Source organism: Anser cygnoides, chromosome 1 (genome assembly GCF_040182565.1).
Source record: "Anser cygnoides isolate HZ-2024a breed goose chromosome 1, Taihu_goose_T2T_genome, whole genome shotgun sequence".
NCBI lineage: Eukaryota > Metazoa > Chordata > Aves > Anseriformes > Anatidae > Anser > Anser cygnoides.
Window position 1 is genome coordinate 209369660 of NC_089873.1, and position 21168 is coordinate 209390827.

The 21168-nt window shown below is 53.9% G+C and overlaps 1 protein-coding gene across 1 annotated transcript in view; it reads right to left on the minus strand.

Moving 5' to 3' along the window:
• CAPN5 (calpain 5) overlaps positions 1-11747 on the minus strand; it is a 47043-nt gene extending 35296 nt beyond the window's left edge. Inside the window, exons 1-2 of the mRNA XM_048051057.2 lie at positions 11645-11747; positions 365-541 (exon numbers count right to left, since the gene is read on the minus strand). Coding sequence (XP_047907014.2) covers positions 365-526 — 162 coding nt within the window. The 5' untranslated portion in view covers positions 527-541; positions 11645-11747. The remainder of the gene's footprint in view (positions 1-364; positions 542-11644) is intronic.
• Between the last annotated feature and the right edge of the window lie 9421 nt (positions 11748-21168).

Below are 21168 nucleotides of genomic sequence, written 5' to 3' on the forward strand. Positions count from 1 at the left end.
TCAAAGATACTTCATTGCTCTGCCAGAGCCACCAGCCTTCACAGCGTCATCCGGCAGTCAGGCTGCAAAGCATCTCTCTGTTTTATGCATGGGGAAACTGAGTCACAGAAAAGCCAAGAAGACTCCTTTGCTCCTGGGGCTCACTGGGGGCAGAACAGACTGGTGCTGGGTGCTACAGGTCTGCTCAAAGACGCTCATGCTGCTGAGCCTGGGCAAATAAACCTTGCTGGGGATAGGACATCAAGGCTGGGGCTTAGCACTGTGCTTGGTGGGGAACCCTTGGTGAAGGTTGAGTTTTGGGGAGTCCCTGAGAGCAGGGGTGGCGGAAGGCAGCGTTATGGGACAAGGGGACAGGCACACTTACTTTTGGCCGCTTCCACTGGATGCCCTGGATCCTTGACTTGTAGAAGAGCGAGTCATCGTTGGCGGGGAAGAGAGGGTCCTCAAAGAGCTGCTTCCGCCGCAGGCACTCCTTCTTCAGGGAGGCGTAGCGCTGGTTCTCGTACGGCTTCACCGAGGAAAACATCCTTCCCCAGCGGCCCTGGGAGGACAAGCAAAGTGGGAGTGAGATGTGTAGGGTCTGGCCAGGGACACACACTCCTACTCCACAACACCTGGACCAAAAAGTCGTGGCTGGAGACCAAAAAGTGATGACTAAGATCAAGTGCACCTTACTGGATATGGGACTCCCACTTCCCCCAGAGCTGGCCAAACACCACCAAAACACCACCACCACCAAAGGAGATGACAACCTGCCTTTTAGTTAAGTGATAACCTATTTGGGAAAAATGCATCCTGTGGGGCTGTTGAAGATGTCCCCAGCGAGCTGGATATGAGCATGTTTTATGGTGGCTGAACACCTACCCTGGACTTTGCCAACATGGATCCCATTCTCAGCCCACTGTTATGCAGAGGGAACTTCAATGTTAATATCAAACTTTAAGAATCCTGGTTGCACCCTTCAAAGACTTCAGGAAACATCCCTCTGTTGCCATCAAGCAATGGTCATGTATCTGCTCGAAAAGCAGCAATGAGTGCAGAGCCAGTGCTTCAAGAATCACCTTCTGCCCCCGCCATGTAGCCCCCAATTACACACACACACAATTCACGGTTCCATCACAGACGCCAGTTTCTCAGTAGATTTGATCGGGTCTGTTTTTAATTAAAAACAGCCTCTTGGCAGCGTACCATGTGTTTTTGGATTAATTATTCTGTCTTGACAAGCGTCTAGCTTCTAGGGCAGAGAGATGAATCTAGCAATCCAGAAGACAGCAGGAAAACACGGCCCAAATGCCTCTGAGAGAGAGCAGCTCCTCTCCATCATCACCCCAACATCCCTGTGGCTTGGTCATTGGGTACCAACCCCTTTGCTCCTGTTTTCATCCGTCCACCCCACAGGTCAAGTCACCTTGGCCCCGCAGCAGGCCCAAGGGAAGGGGGACCTCTCCGTTGCTCCCCTCTGCTAAATCACAGACCTCCTTCCAAAGCTACTTCCCTATCGGTACCCCATATTTATCCATGAATGAGCTGTCTTTCTCCTCAAAATGGGATGTTCTGTTGAAACCGTGACAATTAGTGAGCCTAAACCAATGCCCTTGCTGATCAGAGAAATCCTCTGAGAGCATCCCCCACCCAGCCAGCCTCCTCTCGCCTGGGCAAGACAAAACCACTTCACCTCTGCGAAGCCAAAGAGCAAAGCATAGGTTTTAATTATTTATCAGCCTAATTAGTAGCACAAGTGCTCATCATCCATGGCCTAAGTGAACCCCAAATATCCCCCTTAGTGGTGGTTCCCTGCTACTGAGGAGTGGATGCTAAAGCAGCTGGTGGTGCTTTCCCACCCAGCCAACGGCCCACCTACCCTGATGCAGACATAGCGAGCATTTAGTGACGATCCTACAGGACTATGGATTTGGGATTTTGTAGTTTATAACATCTTATTTTATGGGCCAAAGACAGGGAGAGGAGTCCCAGCTCTGCCTCTGGTGCACTGCATGACCTGCTGTATTTGGAGACCAAGGCTAGGACTTGGCTGCATGGGGTTGGTTAAAAAAAGGCATTAATTCACACAAAAGCCTTTGATTGCAGCCCAGCAGAGCAGTGGGGTGCTGTGGTTAAAGGGCTCCTAGTGATGCTGATGGGAGTTTCTCCTTGCTTTCAGGACAGGTTCCCAGGTGCTACAAAGAGACCCAGATGCATCACCTGCCCTTAGAAAAGCCTTAAAATAAATGGCCCAGTATCAAGAGCTCAATAGTACACCAGATTTACTCTTTCAGAAGAGCAGACAGCCTCACTGAGCAGCCAGGGAACGCACGCAGAAGACAAAACCTACACCCAGGCTGCTAAGAGGGCCAGGACACGAGTTAGCTTCCAGGTCTCCAGAAGAAGAAGGGGATGAGACAGGAGAAAACATGACCTCCCTGGGGGACATCCCAACAATGAATGAGCTCCTTTTGAGTGACAACCAGGCAGGACTTTGGCAGTGACAGCACTCACCGCTGTAGAAAGACACAAGCAAAGCAGCAGCCCCAGGAGGGGATGGTTGGCAGCCACCTTCTGCACGAAAACTTCGGGCTGGGAGGGAAGGATGCTGCCCTTGGAAAGGACATTTCCATGAGATGCTGTGCAGGAAGAACTTGTGAGATTTAGAAAGAGAGCCTGCAGCAGAAGGAGGTCTGGTGGCTTTCGGAGAGCCACGCTCGAGTTAAGGTAGGAGCTGTGGGTTTGATGCAGGTGATGCTGGACGCCGCTCCGCAGCCTGTCCCGTGGCCAAGGGCTGGCACTTGGCTGCTCTTCCATAAAATTGCTCTGCAACCGCAGCTTGGAGCTACGTTTTCCAAGGACCCTTGCAGTGCTGACTTCCGTGAGAAGCCCTGGGAGATGTCCGTCCCCTTATCCTAGCCCTCGTGGCCAAGGACCCCCAGCTTTTCTGCCACCCAGATTCACTTGGGAGAAGAGGGCTGACTCCTTGCCCTGCTGTCCCGCCTCGGGGTGACTGCCCCCCTTGGCCGACAGGGTGGAAACGGATTTGAGCTGCAAAGGAAAAGCCAAGCTAAATGATAAAAGATACTGCTCAGGATCTTTTACAAACCCTGCAGAATAATCAAAAGCAAGGGGGGAGGGAGAAGGATGTTCTCGGGGCAGTGTTAAAATTCATTACTGTTTTTAATTTGCAGCATTTCATGCTTACCAGACTGAACCTCAGATCTGCGACATTAACATGCTCAAGGGCTGCCTAATTACTTTTTGCCTTCTTGCACGAAGCTGGGATGCTCCAGGAGCAGGGGAACTGGGTGTTTTCATGCCTAAATTCGCAAACCTACAAGCGCACGCATTTGTGTGTTTGGTTAGGGAGCGAAATCTGCACTCCTGACCTTCTTTGCAGAGCTGAAACTTTGGAAACTGGTCTGAGCCCGACCTCGGTTCAGTCACGAAGCAGTTAAGCAGGAAACTATGTGATTCGAGGAAGGAGCCAAAGGCATGACTCAGGGCTGCTGTGGACTCCCCCTTCCACCCCCAGCATCGCCCAGGCGTGGAGCTCCGGCCAGCTGGTAGCGATCACTGCAAGGGGGATAAGTAATGACAGTGCCAGTGCTGGCCAGGACCAAATACTTGCTGAAAGGCTCTTCCTTCCTCTCTCTGAAACCAATTTCTCCTCCTTCCCTTCCAGCCCGGAGCCTCCGTGCCACAAGCAGCTGGCATGGGCTCGCCGCATCCACGTTATCGCAAGGCTGCTCCCCGGCCAGGACCAAAGGGCTCCTTGCTTGCAGATCCTACAGCTTTTATTTGTCTGCCTCCGAGTCAGACTAAACAATTTGCTCTCAGGGGACGGGATCTGCGTCCTCGCTGAGCAGGAGGTATTTCTGATATCACATTGCAAAGGTGTGGGATCGGTCAAGGAGAAGACGAGGTGGGGACCAGGCTTTTGGCTGCCCAAGTCCCAACCAGGTGAAGTTATGGGCAGCCAGGCTCTGGCTAAAATGTTTATTTAAATATTTATTTTGCCTCCTGGGGTGTTTCTATTGACACGAAACTTTGGGATGGGACAGCACTGGGGTTGCTCACCCTCCTGCCAACAAAAAAGTCCAGTCCTGCAGAGGAAACGCTGCCGACGCAAGGACAGCTTTATGCACACGTTTCCTACAACCCGCAAAAGAAACAATCAAACCATGGATCCTTTTCTATACTAAAGGTGAGATAAGCACTGCACACCTCCTAGCCAATGCTTCTACAACCAAAAAAGCCTCAAGCTTCAGGCTACAAAGTCTCAGTCCCATTTAAGGGCCATCGGGACCGGCAGCGGGGCTGGCAGCAGGTCCGAGCCGCGATCCCAAAGCCCTTTCCCGTTCCCACGGGGCCGCCTGCCGTCGCTCTGCTGGACTCCAAGCGGCGTGGCCCAGAGCCAGCAGGACCGCAGAGCATCCTGCCCGCACCCGCCGTGCCCGCAGGGACCGGGAGGCGAAGCCACACCGGCGAAAATCAGAGAACATCAGACATCATCTCTTCGCAAACTGACAGCGGTTAACCAGGGAGCTAATAATTCCCATGGGAAGCCGAAGGTTCTTCATCTCCAGATGTTCCTGAGCAGTTGGGCATCTTTTTTAAGTAGGTGCTTTAGCTAAAATGCAAATTACTGAGAATTTACAGCTGTTACTCGTTGAAACAAAGCTGTTGAAGAACGGAAGGTTGGATGTCCCTTTCTGGCCATTATCTAGGGGTAAAAAAGTTTCTCCGTTCTCATCTAACAGCTGAAAGCTCCCCCAGGCTAAAGATAAAGCAACCCTTTTTACTCTTAATGATATTTTATCCAGTTCTGGCTTTTGTCAGCAGCACAGCTGGGGTCTAGATCCGCAACCCTGAGCACAGCACCTTTTGGCCAGAGGGTTAATTGTATGTGCCCACATAGGGAGAAGCTAGCCCCAAAAAACTTGGTGTGGACGGAGTGAATTTAGTCTCTCCAAAAAATCCTGATGGGATTCAGGGCTGTCCTTTTGGAGTGAATAAACCCAGCTTTTTGCAAGCACATAAATAAGGCAAATGGTCCCCGATGAAATCTCCAGGTGGGAGTGGGAAGAAGCATCCCGTTGTGCTAGGATGGGTGGCCCCGGCACCTTCCCTGCCTTTGCTGCAAATGTTCTTTTTAATGAAAGATTACATTTTCCTTGAGGTTTTTATGGTTATATCCAGCTGTTAGGCAGTAAGCTCTGCGGGTCTCGGAGAGCTTTGCAGAAGGGGAGCACACAGGGCAATGCCAGGCGCTGGCAGGAGCGGGGCAGGGACCCAGCTCCACCCCCGTGCACCTCGCTGAGAACCCACCGATGTGTTTACACAGAGCTGCAGCTTCCAGGCCTGGTTTTAATAGTAAAACCTGGGGTTAACGGGTCAGGGCAGCCACCCACAAACACGTGTTTTTCCACCCCGGTGCCAGCAGGTTATTAGGGTGCTCAGCAGTGCAGGGCTGCCCTCTCTCCCTGCAGCTGCCGCTTTGCAAGCGGTGACTCACCTGGACAGGAATGAGGAAAGGCAGTCCCATTGTGAGTTATCCCAGCTCCTGGCCGTCACACCCTGCCCGGTTCCTACAAATAACCATCCGGGGATGCCCCGACCCGTTAACCCGTTGCTGGAGCTCCTATCTCAGCCCCAGCTCGCTGAGCTGCCACGGCTGAGCTCTGCCTCTGGCCAGAGATGCTTCTGTGGCCCCGGCCAGCCCAACGCTTCTGCTCATCGCGGACTTTAAGGGCAGATGGGATCAGGACGTCTGTCTGAAGGCATCCTGGCACAAAGCAAAGCCGGTGGCAGCATCCCCTGCTGGGCTGCAAGCGCAAGGGCCTATGGAGAGGCAGGACTAGCAGGGAGGGCGGCGGAAGGAAAGCAAGAGATGGCAGAAGGACAGACCCAAAAGCAGTGGGCAGAGGGAGGCCAACGTGCCCAGGCTGCCAGCCTTGGCTGAGGGATGGAGAAAGGAGCAGGAGACATTCACTGCTCGGGGTGCAGCTCACCCCGACCCACTCGTGGGCTGGGGAGGACAGAGGAGCTCAGTTTTGGGTGCCCCACCAAGGCCACATGTCCCCAGCAGCCAGCCTTACCACTGCCGACACATGTCAGGGTTGTGTCCTGTGCCACAGCGGGGTTAAAAACCCTTGGGGACCAGGTAAGGCTGTGGGACAAGCACTGAAAGATGAATTCATGAGCTTTGCCAGTGCCCAGCCCGTGGAGATAGCGATCACCTCGCTAAGCCCCAGCACCGAGCTGTGACCCTGGTTAATGATTACAAGCAGCACCGCGAGGAAGGGAAAGGTCGCATCTGAGCTCGCCCACGAGTCCTGGCACTTCCCAACAAAACCCTGCCGAGGTCAGGGAGCTCCTCCGGGGCCACGTGGAGCATCCTCAGCCCAAGAAGACACAACGGCCATCACCCCATATGCATAGTGCTGGCCACACGCTGCCCACTCCATGAGGTTATAGGAGCATCCCTTTTCCGCATCCCTTTTGATCACCATTCATTCAAAAATAAGTCAATAAAAGGATGTTGCCTTTGTAGGGCCGGACTGGACACGTATTTCTATTATTTATTCAGGGCTTCTAATTGAACGTCTGGACCAGGCTCTTGGAAATCTGGTCACACTGACTCCCCTGGACGCCGTGCACCGCTACAATACACTCACACCGATTTTCTTGCCAGCTGGACAAAACCGTGGTCCAAGGGCAGACCTGCGCCCCCGTTATATCTCCGCAGAGGGAAGGACAGAGGAGTCACGGGGCATTGCCTGAGGCAGCGCAGACAGCCTCGTGCTTGGGCGTTCCGGGTCGCAGAGAGGCTTCTTGAAGAGGTTTCGGGAAATTCATTCAGAAAACCCATCATTAAGCACAGATAAAATGCGGCACGTCTCCATGCAAATGCTCAGCCTTCAATTGCTTCTGCAGCCTCCGGGATAATTAAAGCAATTGAACTCCGAGAGATGCAGAGACGCGTGCCCGAGAAGCAGGAGAGATAACGGGGCTGCAGCTGCTCCACCGGAGCTGGAGGGAGGCAGGCGGGTGCTACGGGATCAGCCCCAGAACAGAAGCACCGAGGCACTCTGCTCCTTGCCTTCCGCCCCCTTGGTGCCCCTCTTTTTGTTTTTCCCCTTCCATAGGGTCTTAATCCTCTCGGGAGCCCTTTCCTGAGCCCCATCCTACAAGTCCCCAAACCCCAGGGCGCAGCTGGGCACTGTCTGACTGCAGAAGGGCATTCCCCTTGGCTGCAAAACCCTCAGGCCGGGCCAGCAAATCTGCCTCGGATTTAGCCCCATCGTTTTGATTTCACCTCTGTTTTCCTTCCTGTTTTTAGTGAGCTCTTCTCTCTGTGGCTCCTCTTGGGGCAAGGACAAGATTCCTCCTGCTGTGGAGGTGCCTTCAGCTCTTTGTGCACAGCAGAAATACTCAGGGAAGGACCAAGCCTTTCTACAAGGCACAGCGACCTCCCCAAAATGCAGGACATCTCCATGCACCAAGAGGACACAGCCTTTTGTAGGGTCTTCAGCCCACGTGCAGCACTCATCCTCGGTCGCTTTGGCTTCTCAGCAGAAACCACGAGCAGAAAGGGGGAGCCCGAGCCCCTGCTCCTCAAGCTGCGAGTCCCACCTCCTGCGTGGAGGTGAAATCCCAAATCCTCACCCCTCTGAGAGCGTCCACCCCCATGGACATCCCCCAGAGGCTGTCACCATCAACAGCATCACCAGGAGAGACCCTACACAGACCGGATAGAAAGGAGCCATCCGTCCAGCTCCTTCTGGAGGAGGATTTCTCCTCCCCTGAAGCCCCCCGGCTCTTCAGCCGCTGGGACGGGGACGAAGCCCCCGCCTCCTCCCACAGATCCAGCAGGGAAATGCCACGGGAGCACTGATGGGCCGAGCCCGGGGGCAAATCCAGGGGAAAATGCCACTTTTAGCGGCACTGCATCACCAAATGTGGGACATCAGGCACAGGGGCTAGAAAAGGAGGCTGCGGGGACACGGCGCTTGGCTCCCCTGGCCATGGGCCACCAACAGAGCACTGATATCCATCTGGGCGGAGTAAAACCTAGATCTCCCAACCAATGAACCCTCCCAGAGTCCCTTTATGCTGCTGGAAGTCCTTGAAATCCTTGGAAGAGCTTCGCTTCCCAGCAAGAAACCCGCTGTTGGCTGCAGATGCAATAACTCACCCCGCGCAAAGAGCTGCGGGGTTGGCCCCATCCGACGCAACAGCGGGCACCTGGCGGCTTGCACAAGGAGGGTTGGCGGCTTCATCTTTTATCCGTGCGAGATTTCCCTTTGTTTTCACCCCAGGAACCACCCCGGAGCGATCCTTGCAGTGTTTGGGCAAGCTCGGCCAGGTGGCAGGACCGGCTCTGCAGGGCTTCGGGAGCTGCCAGCCTGCCAATACTCGGTGGGAAGCTCTCGCTTACCAAGGTGTGGCTTGCAAAAAAAAATAAATAAAAAAAATAAAAACCCAACCAAACAGGCACGCTTCCTTCTTTTCTATGTGAGTAGGGGAAATGGAGCAGCTCGGACAGCTCAGAAGGACTGACACCCGTCCGTCCCCTTCCAAGGGCAAACCGAGGGGCAAGGAGCTTTTTTTCCGTGCTGGAGAGTATTTTAAGGTAAAATATGTCAAAGCAGTGCTGAACTGGGCCATACCCCGTCGAGAACATGAAAGCTGCCCACGGGGTGTGCGAGCAGGTCCAGCCCCCTCAGAAGGGCTGGATGAGGCTCAGAGGAGCCAGATCCCTGCCCTACAAGCTCCAAAACCCTGGGCTACCAGCAAGGATCTGCATCTGCCGCATCGCCGGCACAGCCCCGAAGCACGAAGCTCCGCAACTGCGCTGCTGAGCGTGGAGAAGAAAGGTTTTATTTTCCTAGAGAAGGTAAAAAGCTCGATGGCACCATTTCCACTGGACCCTCAAGGAGCTACCCCTACGCTGAGGCACCAAAGCGGGGTTTTGTCCCACCCCGCGAGCCCATTTAGCACAAGCAACCCAAGGATGGAAAGGCTCCGAGGTGCTGGGGGGAGACCCGAGAGCAGGGGAAGGGTTAACGTTGCAGCCAGCCAGCCACCCGGCTGGTGCAAATCAGAGCAGCCCTGATGAAGGCAATGGGTTTGTGCCCATTTTATGGGCCGAGCTCGGCCCTTTCTCCCTGGGTAATCAGCTGGAAGCGAGCAGAGCCGGAGCCATGCGCCGGGCCCCATCCGTGCTGCTGCCTCTGGGGACGCAGGAGGTGGAGGGGCATCACCTGGACCCACACAGGAAGCATGCCAAGGAAAACCTGTTACTGAGGTTTTGTGCTCCACAGGAGGCTCAGAAGAGCGGGTGAAGGCTCAGCCCTGAAGATACCAGCAAATAAACGGTGCCCAAATGTGTCCCACCTGCACTGCATGGGCAAAGGAGCAGCAGACACCTCCCCAGGGGCCAAGGAGCTGCCATCTCTAGGGGCTTGCAAGGAGGAGGAGGGAAGGGGCCTGATCCCAGAACCCCAGGATCCCAAATCCCCGCGTGGCTGGTGGTGTCGGGCAGCTGCGGGTCCCTGTGGTGCCAGCCCTGCTCCAGCAGGGCCACCCCGAGCAGGGGGCCCAGCCCCATGACCCCAGCCCTCAAGTCACAGCTGCAGCCTTCTCACGCGAGCCCGCTTGGACTGAGTCAGGAAAGGGCTTTTGGCACCTCCGGACCAACCAGAAACGTCTGGTGATGAGTTCACAAGCATGAGCAGCTTTAGAGGATGCACCCATTCTTAGCATCACCGTCCTCGAGCACAAACACTGCCTAAATCTGCTCTTGGATCTTAAGATCCAAAGCCTTCTTAAAGCATCGATGCTTTGTTATTAATCTGTGCAGCAAGCAGGCATGGGAGAGCTGGATTTATTTTTTCTTTTTTTTTCTTTCTTTTTTTTTCTTTTTATTTTTTTGAGGCATAATCAAGGAGGCTACCCTGACCAGCCCTGGTGCCCTGGTTCTCGCTCTCCAGCCCGTCCCCGATAGGAAGCCACCACCAAGCCTCTGGAGAAGTCTCCCAGTCTCAGCTGCCCAGGGATGAATTCCCCCCCCCCCCATTTTTCTCAGTTCCAGCCCCATCCTCCAGATCAAATAGCTCCCCGTTTTCACCCCTTGGATGTCCTTAGCAGCAGTCACATCCCTTCTCTGCCTTTCCTGGGCTTTTACAGCCTCCATACAACATCTCGGCCAGCCTCGCAGCCCTGCTCCAGGCTGAGCTAACCCCGACCCCAGCACCTGCCACCACCACGTTTGCTCTTCCCACCCTTGTCCCACCAACACCTCACTCCCCTCCTTGCACCGAAGCAGCCCCGAGCCCCCATTTCTGCTCTGTCCACATAATTCATCCCCCAAATATCTGCCCTGTACCACCTCCCCTAACCCCCCAGCAGAGCCACCTCCCCAAACACTACATGGGGCCAGATGGAGGAGACCTGTAGCGTCTCCTCTCCCTAAAACCCTCCAGTCCCTGCTGGGGAGGGACCAGCAGTGGATGAGCTCGGTTTGGGAAGGGGAAAGCCTCGATCCTCAGCGATGCTGCCACCAGGCTGAGCTCAGGAGGGGAAACCAGCAGCCGGGGCAAGACGTGGGAGTGGATAGAGGGGAAAAACTGCAGCATGGTCCTTGCTGGATGCAGCAACCAAAGCAGCCGGAGGATTGAAGAGCATCCTCCTTCCCTCCGCGCTCACCGCCCTGCGTTTGCCATCTGCCTGCTCCCCACCAAATTTGGAGCTAGCGCAGCATCCGCATCCAGTGACATGACGGGGACTGGTAATAAATGATCAGTAATAAGTATTTGGCAATAAATTATCGGCAATAAATGCAAGCGCGAGTGGATCTGCGGGGCAGCGAGCGGGGCAGGAGGCGCGGGACCAGAGCCTGAGCCCTGATGGGATGCTCGCCGCCTGCAAGCACCAGGCTGGCTCCTCAGCTCCCAGACAGCATTTTCAGGGCCGGGAGAAAGGGATTGTGCCTCCTGCCAATGGGATACGGGAAACCCAGGCTCAAATCCCTGCTCGGAAAGCCGGGGAACATCAGTTCCCTTCATCCCGGCAGCCTGGGCTGCCCGAGCTCTCTCGCCCTAACTTTCCACGCGACTTCCTAAAAGCCTTTGGGTCTGTCCCAAAAAACGGAACAAAGCACAATACTGAAACCTCCGTTTTTTAATTATTTTTTTTTCCCGGCGCAGAAATCCTGCTCTCCAGCCAGCGGCGAGGCCTCGCTGCTCAAAGTTTGTGTCGGCAGCAGGCAGCGAGGGGAGCAGCTGCGGGGCTTCGCCCGCCCGCTCCCCAACTTTCGGGCACCCCAAAACTTGCAGCACCCCCTCCAAAATCTCAGCCTCCCCCAGCGCTTTACCAACACTGCTTGCTACCGGCACGGACAGCGGGATGCTCCTCTCAAAGAGGGGGTGCGTGGCTTAATCCCCCCCCCCCCAAAAAAATAAATCCCTCCCTCACCCCCCAGCACCGCACCACCCCCCCAGCACCCTTCCCAAAGTCACAGGTGCCCGGAGCATCCCCCGAGGGGGCGGCAGCTCCCCGGGGCTGGGCTCCGAGCTGCGGCCCTAAGGTGGGGGTGACAGCCGTGGGGGGGCAAGGAGAAGCCCCCCCAGGTTGTCCCGGGGTTCATCTTTACCTGCTCGGTGCTCGGTGCCCGGTGCCCGGTGCACGATCGCGCTCCGCCGCCCGCAGCGCTCCGCGTCCCCAAGCGCCGCCCCGACGGGGCGGGCAGCGGCCGCGCCTGCGCTGGGGCCCCGGGATCGGGCAGCGGGGAACTGGGGAAAGGAGCCTTCCCTTTACTGGGACGGACTGGTCGGGAGCTGGGCTTGCCGGCTGGTGGCTGGTGGTTGCGGGAATGGGGCGAGGGTGAAGCTGGAGATGGGAAGGGGGAGCGGGGATGGGTGCTGGGGGCGCGCTGGGTGCTGGGGTGGGGGTCCCGAGGGGCTGGGTCACCCACACCAGGGTCACCCAGGCACAGGGCGGTGTGGGATTAGGGTACGTGACCCCCCCCAGGTCAGGGATCATGCTGAAGGAGCTGTGTTTTCCAGCCCCGGAGCCCCTGCTCGGTTTTGCAGGAGGGAAACTGAGGCAGCGAGGAGGGGGCTCGGAGCCTGGTGGTGGCGCTTGGTGACCCCTCTGTGCCCTGGGGACCAGGCAGCCCCCCCCCGGCTGTGACCCCATAGTGGGAAACGTGCATGTGGCTACACCACAAAATGGGGAAAATAAATACACCCCATCCCAAATCACGGCCCCACAGGGGAAAGGAGCTGGGGGGGGGCTTTATGGGTTTGTCCTGGGGGCTCCGAGGTGGCACGGAGGCACTTGCGGGGTGAGCTGTAACTTAGGGCAAAAAGGGGAGACCCATTCAAGACAAGAGTTGTAAACACAGGGAATTCTGGCCTTTCCATATTTGGGTTCTTTTTATTTTCCTGTTAATTTCACAGTAATTTCATTATGAACTCAAACCGTGCAGCATTTGTGTTACAGCTACCTCATTTGCTTGCCAGAGCCTCTGGTTCCACACGTGTGGTGTTTTCTCCTTCAGCAAAAGCCATTTGCTCCTGTTCTCCTCCCCATTTGTTCACGTTCTCCTCCTCCTCCTTTCCCTTTCTGCCCTGCAGGCCTGGGGGCTGCCGTCGTCTGGCTGTGCTCAGAACCAGGTCAGCGCAGTGACCCCGTTCCGTGCCATTTCCTTCCTTTACCCCAACAAAAATTGCACAGGGAAAAAAATGGGGGGAAAAAAATCATATTTAGGATCCCATATTAGTTCCCGAGCTGTGCACAGCACTGAACCATCCCCCCCAGCGTGGTGCAAAACTCAGCAGCAAAAGGATTAAAAATAAAAATAAAGAATGGTGAAAGCTATTTCTGAAGGTTTGTAAGGTACCCTTACATGGAGAAGGCCCTATGTACGCCTCCAACCCCAAGCCCCACATCTTCAGTAATGGCCCTAAAAACAGGGCAGGGAGATCACGGAGCCCATCCTGATTTGCGATGTGCTTTAATTGGCACCCATCAGTTTTAATTGGTGAGGGACACTCCAATATTAACTGTGGGGTTAGGTTAAGGGGTTATAGGGTTGGGGATAAGTAGGGGTATGGGGATATGGGGACCAGGGGATATTGTACAGCACCAAACGAAGGGAAGGAATGAAGGAGCAGCAACAGAAGAGCAAGGAGAAGAAAAAAAAAAAAAAAAAAAGAAAAGAGGGACTCTCCTGGGACAAGTCAGCAACAGGAGCTGGGTTTTTATTCTGTTAACAGGCTGGAAAGCTTTAGGGAAAAGCTCCTGTGATGAATTAGGGTCCCCAAGCGCTCCCTTCTCCCCCCAGGGACGAGGAGCCCGCTCTCGTCGCCACCCCGAGCTCGCTGCAGGTTCGGCTGCGTTTTCAATTTCAGCCTCAGCAGGGGAAGGAAAATGATGTAAATACAATTAACATATATATATAATACAATTAATGCCAATGCACGAGGCCGTGGCGATAGGGGCAAGGTGAGGGATGCACAAGGGGGAAGGAAGAAATGCCCAGGCTTTAAAATCGGGGCCTGTAATTAAAGGAGGAATAAGGAAAAGGCAAACTGCAGCCGGTGGTTCCTTCAACACGCGAAGGCATCGTGTTGTCCCCTGTGGGATCCCAAAGCAGGCTGATTAATGATGTTTTCTGCCCTCCTGGGAACAGGTTGTCGCGCACCCTGTGGTCCTGGGGTGGGTGAGGGCAAGGGTCTGCCCACCCCGGGGTGGGAGGTGGGTCAGGGCTCCTGCTCCCCCCTGCCCCAGGGGCACATCTGGGGGAGAAAAAGGAGAAAACAGTCGCAGGGGCAGGCGGCTGGCACCCTTATCCTCATTTTCACCCTACAAAAAAAGCAGGGAGAGGCTTCTGCGGGCCCCAGCCCCAGTGCAGGAGCTGGTGAGGGCAAGCCGAGCATCTTCTCCTCTCTGAAGGCACCAACACGACTCCTCCAACGGCCCAGGAGCACTTGGATTAAGCAGCATCCTTCCGAATTTGACAACGCCGCTCGCAGCCTCTGGAATACCAGTAATGTATTCTCTCTTTTTCCCTCTCCACATGATTGCAGCATAATCTCCTCCTCACTTGATTTATTTAAGCAGGCCTTCAGATGCTCCAGTAATGGGAGTCATTTAGGTCCCTCTGCAGATATGTATTTATTTATTGCTGTTGGTTGACACTGCAGAGCCAGTTGGCAGGAGAGAGACAAGGCCGGGGTCACAAGGACGTTAAATTATTCGCTGTCGAAAATAGCTGGTCGAGAAAGTTGAATTAAGCAAGGTCGTTCAAGGTCACAGTCAATCCCTGGTGGGAGGAGAAGGGCGTTAATTAGCTGCTTTATTTATGGGGGTCACCGGGACCGAAGGGTTGGTAGCAAAAAAGGGAAACTACAGCAGCTCCTCTTGCTTTTTGGCACAGGCAGCTCTGGGGTTTGAGGCCAGATTGCTGTCCTTGCCCACGATGGAGAAGTGAAGCCTAAATCAAGTCTGGTTTGGGACTGAGTTTGGCGATGCTTCTCCCATGAAGATGCTGCTGTGGTGGCTGGGGAGGTGCTCAGCAGGGGTAGGAAAAGCAGTAAACTGGGCACGTATGACCTGGAGGGAGTGGGAGCCAACAAACCTCGTACTTACTGCGTGGCCCTCCATGGGAAAGCAGAACCACGACGGCCAGGTCTTCAGTGCCAGGCCAGAAGGGACCTTTCCTTCCACGGATCCATGTCAAAAAGATGATTTTTTCCCTGTTCTTTCTGCAAAAAGTGAAAGGTAGAAGCCACAATACACAGAAAACCCTAAGAAAACCCACCCCCTGCCCCGCTGCCCCACCGAAGGCATTGGCCGTGAGTTCTGGTGGCACTGGCTGGCAACAAGCTGGTGCTAATTGGGATCTCTGCCGGGAAATCCACACCACTGTGTTCAGCTCTTAATTGTCCCTATCGGTGCTTACCTCGACACGGTCACAAATCAAGGGAGCTTTGTAACGGGCCGCCTGCTATTAAGCAAAAGTCGAGCAGCAAGAAGCTGCTGGAGAGCGATGAAGACGTGAACTCGTGCTGGATATCGGAGGGTAGAATTGGTGGTGCAGGTGAGAGGGAGATGCTAAGAGACTGAAAACACTGACCAGGTAAAGAGAGGGAAGGTTATCTGCCTGGGGAACAACCCCAAGGGAAAGGAGTGTGTGGGTATATTTACAGAGGGCGACTCACGTAGCACAAATCCAGCATGGGGCTGCTGGAGCATTTACTCTCACCCTAGATCCCAAATCCTCGGGGATGAAACCATGTCACACAAGCGTGGGGAACCAGGCTCAGGTCCCCAGCCCCGTGCCCTGGCTGTCTGAGCAGCCTTTTTGCTGAGCAGGGTGTGATCAGAGGAGAGCTGGGCTTGCTCTATCAGCTTTCCTACCCGGCATCGATCTGATCTCCTGAGCAAGTGCTCGCCTGCGTACGAATAAGCCGCCTCAGGAGGAAAAAGTCCAAGTGCTGAAAAAAAAGGTGGCGTTGCAAAGCCCCATTTAGGGATGTGCTGCAGTATTAAGCTCAAACGTGCCAGCCCAGCCCAGCCCTTTATGCCTGGGCTTTCAAACAGCCGTCTTCCTAAAAGGGGAGAGAACCCCCCACATCTCCGAGCCTTTCTTCCAGCCATAAGTTGATGGATTTCGAAGTAGCAGGGGGCTGAGCGACAGCCACGGCAAATCTCCATCTTCCTGCCGTGGTCAGCGGTGGTGATGGGGTGCTGCCCTCTGCCACAGCCTCAGGATATCAGCAGATAACGGCTGATGAACCACCTTGCTGGGGTTTCTCACGGCATAAGCAGCAGGATTGGGCTTGCCGGGAAGCCAATGCCATCTCCTGGCCACAAACCCTCCAGGACTTTGGCAGGGATGGACCTCTGCAGGGGAGCAGACGGCGTTAGAGGAGGGCTCCAGGCAATGACCTTCCTTGGTTTTTCCATGGGGTTTTCCACGCTGAGAAACAAGACAGTCTGGAAAACAAGCGGCTTGCCAGCAAGCCCACGTTCCTTGGAGCAGAGGAAGGAAAGGAGCAAACGGCACCACTGCTCTTTTCATGGCAGGTCAGAAGCGGTCCCAACAAACGCTGACTCCAAACGGTCCTGCCAAGAGCTTTTTAGGCAATTTTCCTGCCGAGTCTCTTCACCCCAGAGCCAAAAAACATACAGTTGTGATTTTTTTTTTTTCCCCTTGCCATCTCTGCCTTCAGCTCTGAGCAGACAGATGTCTGAGGATGCCATTTCCAGCAGCTCCCAAAAGCACACGGAGAGCTGACGAAGGCAGAGCTGCTGGCGGATCATCAGCAGATGCCAACTTTGGATGTATGCTGGCATAACTGAGTCCAAACTCTTGCTTGATAGCGGCATCCTTCTGCTTCAAATCATTTGGAGATATATCAAGCACTACCTGGCATCAGAGACTTTGTCCTTCCACGTGGTGACCCTCAGGTAGCACTTTTGGGTTGTCCTCCTTGCCCAAATCCTTGCTGTCGTGCACGTAGAGCAAAGCTCCTGGAAGAAGGTGGGGCTGAAGATGACCCAGAGGATCCCCTGCGACACAAGACACTGAGCTGAGTAGCCAGTGGCTCCAAAAGGATGTATTTCCCCAGGGGTTTACTCATTTTCTTCAATATATTTCTGACCAAGCCACCTCCAACACCCACCAGGAGGTTGGCCACTCGCATCTGTTGCATTTCAAGGAAAGAAAGAGGTTGCAGAAGGGCTGAGGACCATTTGCCACGTCGGCCACGTGGCCCAACAGTCCCTTCACCCCCCTGCTCCAGGAGCCACGATTCCAACACGCTCACCCCAAGAGAACTCATTATTTGGGATTTTTCTCCCCATTTCCAATGGGGATGTTTTTACAGAGTGAGTTATTCTGCAAGAAACGCTTCTAGGACATGTGCTGGAGGCTCCTAGGGCATCTCCTTGTACCCTGTCAGCCCAACATCAGCACGTATGGCTCCAGCACTCGTGCTGACTCCTGCACTCGGTGAGGAAGCCAGCTCCAACCTCTTCCCGGGGCCTGTCTAGGATTACAGAGCTCAGGGCAGGTTGCCTGGGTGTTAATTAGAGAGGTCACCTCTACATCTCGGCTTCATCAGCTTAGCTGCAAACAGGAGGGGAGCATAAAAGTGTTAGCGCAATTGAGATTGATGTGCTGCGGCCAGACTGGCTGGGAAGGCGGAGCCCAGGGTGTGGGGAAAACGGCAGCGATGTGATTCTTCACGTAACCCTCACCTCAGCACCCTCGTCTGACCCCTCAGCTGGAATTGTAAGGACCTGGGAGGCCTCCCGAGCCTTGCCTCGGGTACAGCCCCGAAATGCATGCTCAGAAATCCTGCTCCTCTCTGGCAGTGTCTACAGACTGGCTTCTGCCCTGTTCTCCTCCACGAGTCTTACCTTTTAGGGGAAAATACTGCACTGTAGCCAAAACGAATTACCCAGACCCGCTGATAAGTGCTGCTTGCCACCTGGGTCGTGCAGATTCTCCCCTTACTCACCGGTAATACAGACAACGACGACACAGATGGCATCTCTCCTTGATCCTCGTCTTTTTCAAACTTCTAGAGAACGGGGATGTGTCAGTCAGAAATCTGGAGGAGAACGTGAGGCTCACTTCAAACGCCTCCCTGCTCGGGGTGGCCCTGCTGGAGCAGGGTGGCACCAAAGGGACCCAGAGCTGCCCGCCACCAGCAGCCACTCGGGGGTCCTGTGACGTGGTCCATGCAACCAGGGCAGACTCAAAACGTTGAAAGCGTGGAGATGAGGCCCCTAAACCTTCAGAAGGCTCCTGGGAAGGCTTCTCCACCAACCTCCAAACTAAGACACGCTCGATGCCTAAGCTCCAGCAGACCCTGCTGATCTAGCTCTATTTTTCAGAAGCCTTCTCATGTACTCCGCACTTCAGACAGCTTTCCCCTCTCTTTTTCACAACACGACTGCATTAGTCAAGTAAATGAATAATGATACAGCTTCTGAGCAGCCTGTGGCGCTGCCAGGAAGCTGTTGCCTCATTAAATCTGTGTCATATCCACTTTCACTCGCACAAGGACGCATGTCTTGGCTGCCAGGCAGTGGACACGAGGTGAGAATTTGGCCTTTGGGGGGTTTCAGTTTCTTTAAAGGAGTCCGGTTCGCAGCTTGCTGGCGGAGCAACAGGCAAGGAACCCTCTGATCCTGTAAAAAAGAAAAAAAAAAGATAAAAATTGTTAATTGGCATTTAAGAGAAAAATATCACCTGCTTGCAGATAGCATTTCCTGCTTTGCGATGTGGAAGGAAGAGCAGTTACTCGAACTCTCTCCTGACTCTCCAACCCTCCCTGGCTCGTGCTGCAATTAAGCCTGATCTCATTAACGAGACGCTGCCAGACCTGGCTGGGATTTGCAGAGGAGATCTAGGGAAAAGGCAGGTGTTGCAAGAAGTGGCAGGGCTGATTCAGAGCTTGGCTACCTTCCCTCTGAATCAGCATGAAAATAATTAATATCCCAGGCTAGCAGTAGGGGACGGCAGCCAGCTAGCTAATTATATGGTCCTCCTTATAATCCCAAATCCTCCCCACTTTTAATAATTCAAGTGATCTCGCTCATTTGCCAGCTGAAAAGAAAGGGCTGGGTTAATTAGCAAACAAGTGCGTAGTGCAGAGCACTCGGTAAGGGAAAGCTAAGACAAAATGATTAGCTTTGCCTTAAATTCTCGGAAAAAAAAGAAAAAAGAAAAAACAGACGCAGCAGTGCTCCCATAGCACAGAAAGTCCCATTGCTGTGTCTGATGCTGGGAAATCATCCTGCCCAAGGATATAAATCCACCCCAAGGATGTAATCCATCCCAATGCATCCAAATTGTTTCCTCCCTGCACATGGTGTTTTATTAGGGCTAATAATGGACTCGGCCAATGAAATGTCTTTTCATCGCTATCTGTCTGTGCCAGCAAGAGGGCATGGATGCCAAAAAGAGAGAGTCAAAAGGGTTTCAGAAGTGCAGAGCTTGTTTCATTTCTGAAGACAGAAAAAAAAAAACAAACAATCCAGTTCAGTGACACTGATAGTTTAGGAAAAAATAAAGAGAAAATCTCTTAGCGCTCAGCTTCTTACAAAGACAGAAGCCTCAAGACTCGTAATTAACCCAGATATTGGGGACAACTTCCCAAATCTAGCTTTGGAGCATGCAGCTGGGAGGGACTGTGGCATCCTGGAGGTTTCAGGCCCTGTCCTGGGAAGGCTGTGTCGTGCTAGGGCATGGCAGCTCAGGAGCTGCAGCTGGGGAATGGGGCATCGTGCTGGCCCAAAGAGGCTCACCCTGGTATGGCTGAGGGGACGCATAGCCCGTGTCCCCCTCGTTAGCAAGGGGAACAAGCAGGGCCCTCTTATCACCTCATTTCTTGGTACAGCTCTTGCTGTAAGCCCAAGATCTTCCCATGCAATACCAGCTCTGAAAGCATCCCTGTGTGGTGGCAGCTCATGGAAGAAGAGGGATTCCCATGCTCGCTGCCATTACCAGGCCAACTTCCACCCCTGCCCCAAAAGCAAAGCAGCCCAGGCTCTACCTTTCAGCCAAATCACAGGCAACCTTTGCAGAACGAATCCCGAAGGCTCACGTTTCCCTGCTGCAGTTGTGCCGATACGCAGGAGGTGGCAGCATCCTTCCAAAACGCAGCACTGCAGCTAAAAGAGCCTGGTGGCAGCCAGAGCCCAGTTTTTTACCTGGAGGGTGAGTTAATTGTGAAACAACGCGGTCTGGGACACAGGGCTTGAACTGACGAGGTGTTGCTCCAGTTGTAGACGAGGATTTGATGTCAAACCAGGCTCTGCTGAGGGGAATCCTGCAGCCCAATATCTGGAGCAGGGCAGGCGACTGCAGAAATTGCATCTCATCAGCCAAGAAAACAAGAAGCCGGGCCTTTAACGCAAATGCAGCAGGGTTACACGCTTCGTATTGACACGGACCAGAGCTTCACAGCCCATATAGATGCACATTTCTTTCTGAGAGCAACATACGAGAATTACAACCACTGTCACACCTCTGATGGATGACACTCGAGGTTCCTTCTGCTCTCCCTAATTTGCTGACTCCCGATTTCAAGCTGCTCGCGACAGGAGCAATCTCTGATCTTATCAGGCTCTTTACGTACATGTATTTAAGATACAGCTTAGTTGTCAGCGAGTGTTTTCCTGTATTGCTCTTTCTCCCTGAGCCCAGATCTCTAAGCACAAACAGCCAGGCTGGGCATGGATTCAGGCAGGAGAAGACCATTTGAAATCACGCTGTAAAGGGATGCTCTCCTCCACCTCCAGCCTTCCCACCTGAAGATGTTTCTGCTCCAGACACTCATCACCACCACTGCACGAAGGTATTGCTTCCACCACTCTGTCTAGGACTGGTAAATCCGCTCAAGGCAAGAATGACCAGGTCTGTTTGCTCCGATGGTCAAATTAGCCAGACCTTGAGCTGGCAGAGCAGAGTAGCTCTGCAAAGGGGCCACCACAAGTGGCAGTTTGCTCTGGGAACACCTCTCTGCAGCCTCACAACTCCTTGTTCTGAATCCCAGGTTCCTCAGGAGACCCCAGGCATAAAATCTTCGTAGAATCACAGAATGGCTTGGGTTGGACGGGACCTTAAAGCTCATCCAGTTCCAACCTCCTGCCACAGGCAGGGATGCCACCCACTAGATCAGGTTGTCCAAAACCCCATCCAACTTAGCCTTGAACAACTCCAGGGATGGGGCATCCACAGCCTCTCTGGGCAACCTGTGCCAGTGCCTCTCCACCCTCTGAGTGAAGAATTTCCTCCTAACATCTAATCTAAGTCTCCCCTCTTTCAGTTTAAAACCATTCCCCTTGTCCTATCTTCATCTGCCTGAGCAAAAAGTTGCTTTCCATCTTTTTTATGATCCCCCTTTAAGTACTGAAAAGCTGCAATAAGGTCACCCTGGAGCCTTCTCCAGGCTGTAGAAGAAACCCCAAACTTCTGCACAGCTCTTCCAGCCCTTGTCTACAAGGTGCTGTTTCTAAATGCTTTTCTACACTGATTTGGGGTCCTCTTATTAAAAAGAGATGTCCTGAGTGGTGTTTAAACACTGATTTTGCCAAAGACCTGGTCTGTACCAGGATTTCATTGTGGGGTTGGGATGGGGTGGCTGTGATGGA